The sequence below is a fragment of the Aptenodytes forsteri genome, unplaced genomic scaffold (genome assembly GCF_000699145.1).
Source record: "Aptenodytes forsteri isolate BGI_AS27 unplaced genomic scaffold, ASM69914v1 Scaffold147, whole genome shotgun sequence".
Classification (NCBI taxonomy): domain Eukaryota; kingdom Metazoa; phylum Chordata; class Aves; order Sphenisciformes; family Spheniscidae; genus Aptenodytes; species Aptenodytes forsteri.
The window spans coordinates 1,861,756-1,863,074 of record NW_008795320.1 but is presented as its reverse complement, the minus strand read 5'-3'; the positions used below and the strand labels follow the sequence as shown (position 1 = coordinate 1,863,074).

At 67.9% G+C, this 1,319-nt stretch overlaps 1 protein-coding gene across 1 annotated transcript in view; it reads left to right on the top strand.

Annotated features, from left to right (window-relative positions):
* WDR18 (WD repeat domain 18) overlaps positions 1 to 1,319 on the top strand; it is a gene marked incomplete at its 5' end in the record, with an annotated part of 48,463 nt that overhangs the window by 26,607 nt on the left and 20,537 nt on the right. The window contains one exon of the mRNA XM_009279897.2: positions 1,246 to 1,316. Coding sequence (XP_009278172.2) covers positions 1,246 to 1,316 — 71 coding nt within the window. The remainder of the gene's footprint in view (positions 1 to 1,245; positions 1,317 to 1,319) is intronic.

Below are 1,319 nucleotides of genomic sequence, written 5' to 3'. Positions count from 1 at the left end.
CGGGAGGGTGGGGGGGGGGGGGGGGGAGGATTATCCACCAGCCACCGCCTCCAGGCAGAAACCGTGCTGGGCTTCGGCTGCCAGCACCGGGGAGAGGCAGAGCTGGTGTGGCATGCCTGCCTGCGTGCTGGGACGCTCAGGCCAGCAGATCCTGCTGCCATAAATCAGGCAGGAATGTGCCGGGCTGTCGGGTGCGGGGTGGGGTCCCGACAAAAGCTGCCCCAGCAGAACCGGGTGCTCGAGGCATGGCTGGGCCAGAAGCCTTGCCCGGGTCTGCCTGCCCCAGCTCAGAAAGACGTGTCCCGGCTGTGTAGCGCGGTGCGGTGTGCTTCATCCTGCCGGGTTTGCTCCGGCAGCTGTGCCTTGAGCAGCGTGGCGGCCTGGGGGGGGAGATGCTCTTGCAGGAGGAGAGGCTGCCAGCCCCACGGCTGCTGCCCAACGGGCACGAAGCCTCGCCGGGGCAGCCCACGCTCAGCGCCAGCCTCACCAGGCAGAGGGGAGCCGGCTCTGCCAGGCGGCACGGCAGCCAGTGGCGTGCCACGGCCGGGAGGGCATCCTGCAGCCAGGTCCAGCTCAGCACCCTCCTCGCCTCGTCACAGCCCTCGTTTGCCAGGGCTGTACCCCCAGGGAGCCCCTTTGAGCACAACACGGCAGGCACGAGCTCGCACCGTGGCACACGAGGTTGTGCAGTGGCACAGGAGCTCACACCATGGCACACAAGCTCGCACAGTGGCACACGAGCTCACCAGCTCCCGGCGCTGGCTCCGGCGCTGCAGGTGCGGAGGATGGATCACACCAAAGCGTTGCTCCACTCCGTGCCAAGCACACGGTGAATGCTAAAAATAACCGGGATCGGCGTTCCCGGGAGGAGCCAGGGGCCGATGGCGGCGCTCGCAGCGTGGGAGCTGCTCCGTCCTGCGGGCGAGACGTGGGGCAGCGCTGCGATTTCGGCACCGGTGTTTCGGGGCCAAGCTCTGAGCGGGGCAGGCAGGGGATGGCACCGCCGTCCCGGGGCTTCTGCCAGGGCATGGGTGCAGTTCAGCCCCCAGCCACAGGGACCCTCAGGATCCCGTGGCCCCGTGCAGGGACCCCCCTGAGCCGAACGGCAAGCTGAACGGCTCAGGCCAGCGGGCACAAGCCCCAGGGATGCTGCTTCGGGAGGGTTGGGGCTCTCCGGGTGGCAGGGGGTGGCGGGGGGCACAGGTAAGGGTTTTTTCTGAGCATTTTTCTCCTCTCATTGCACAGCTGTACGAGCTGGATGGCGACCCCAGGAGGAAGGAGTTCCTGGACGACCTCTTCAGCTTCATTCAGAAGCGAGG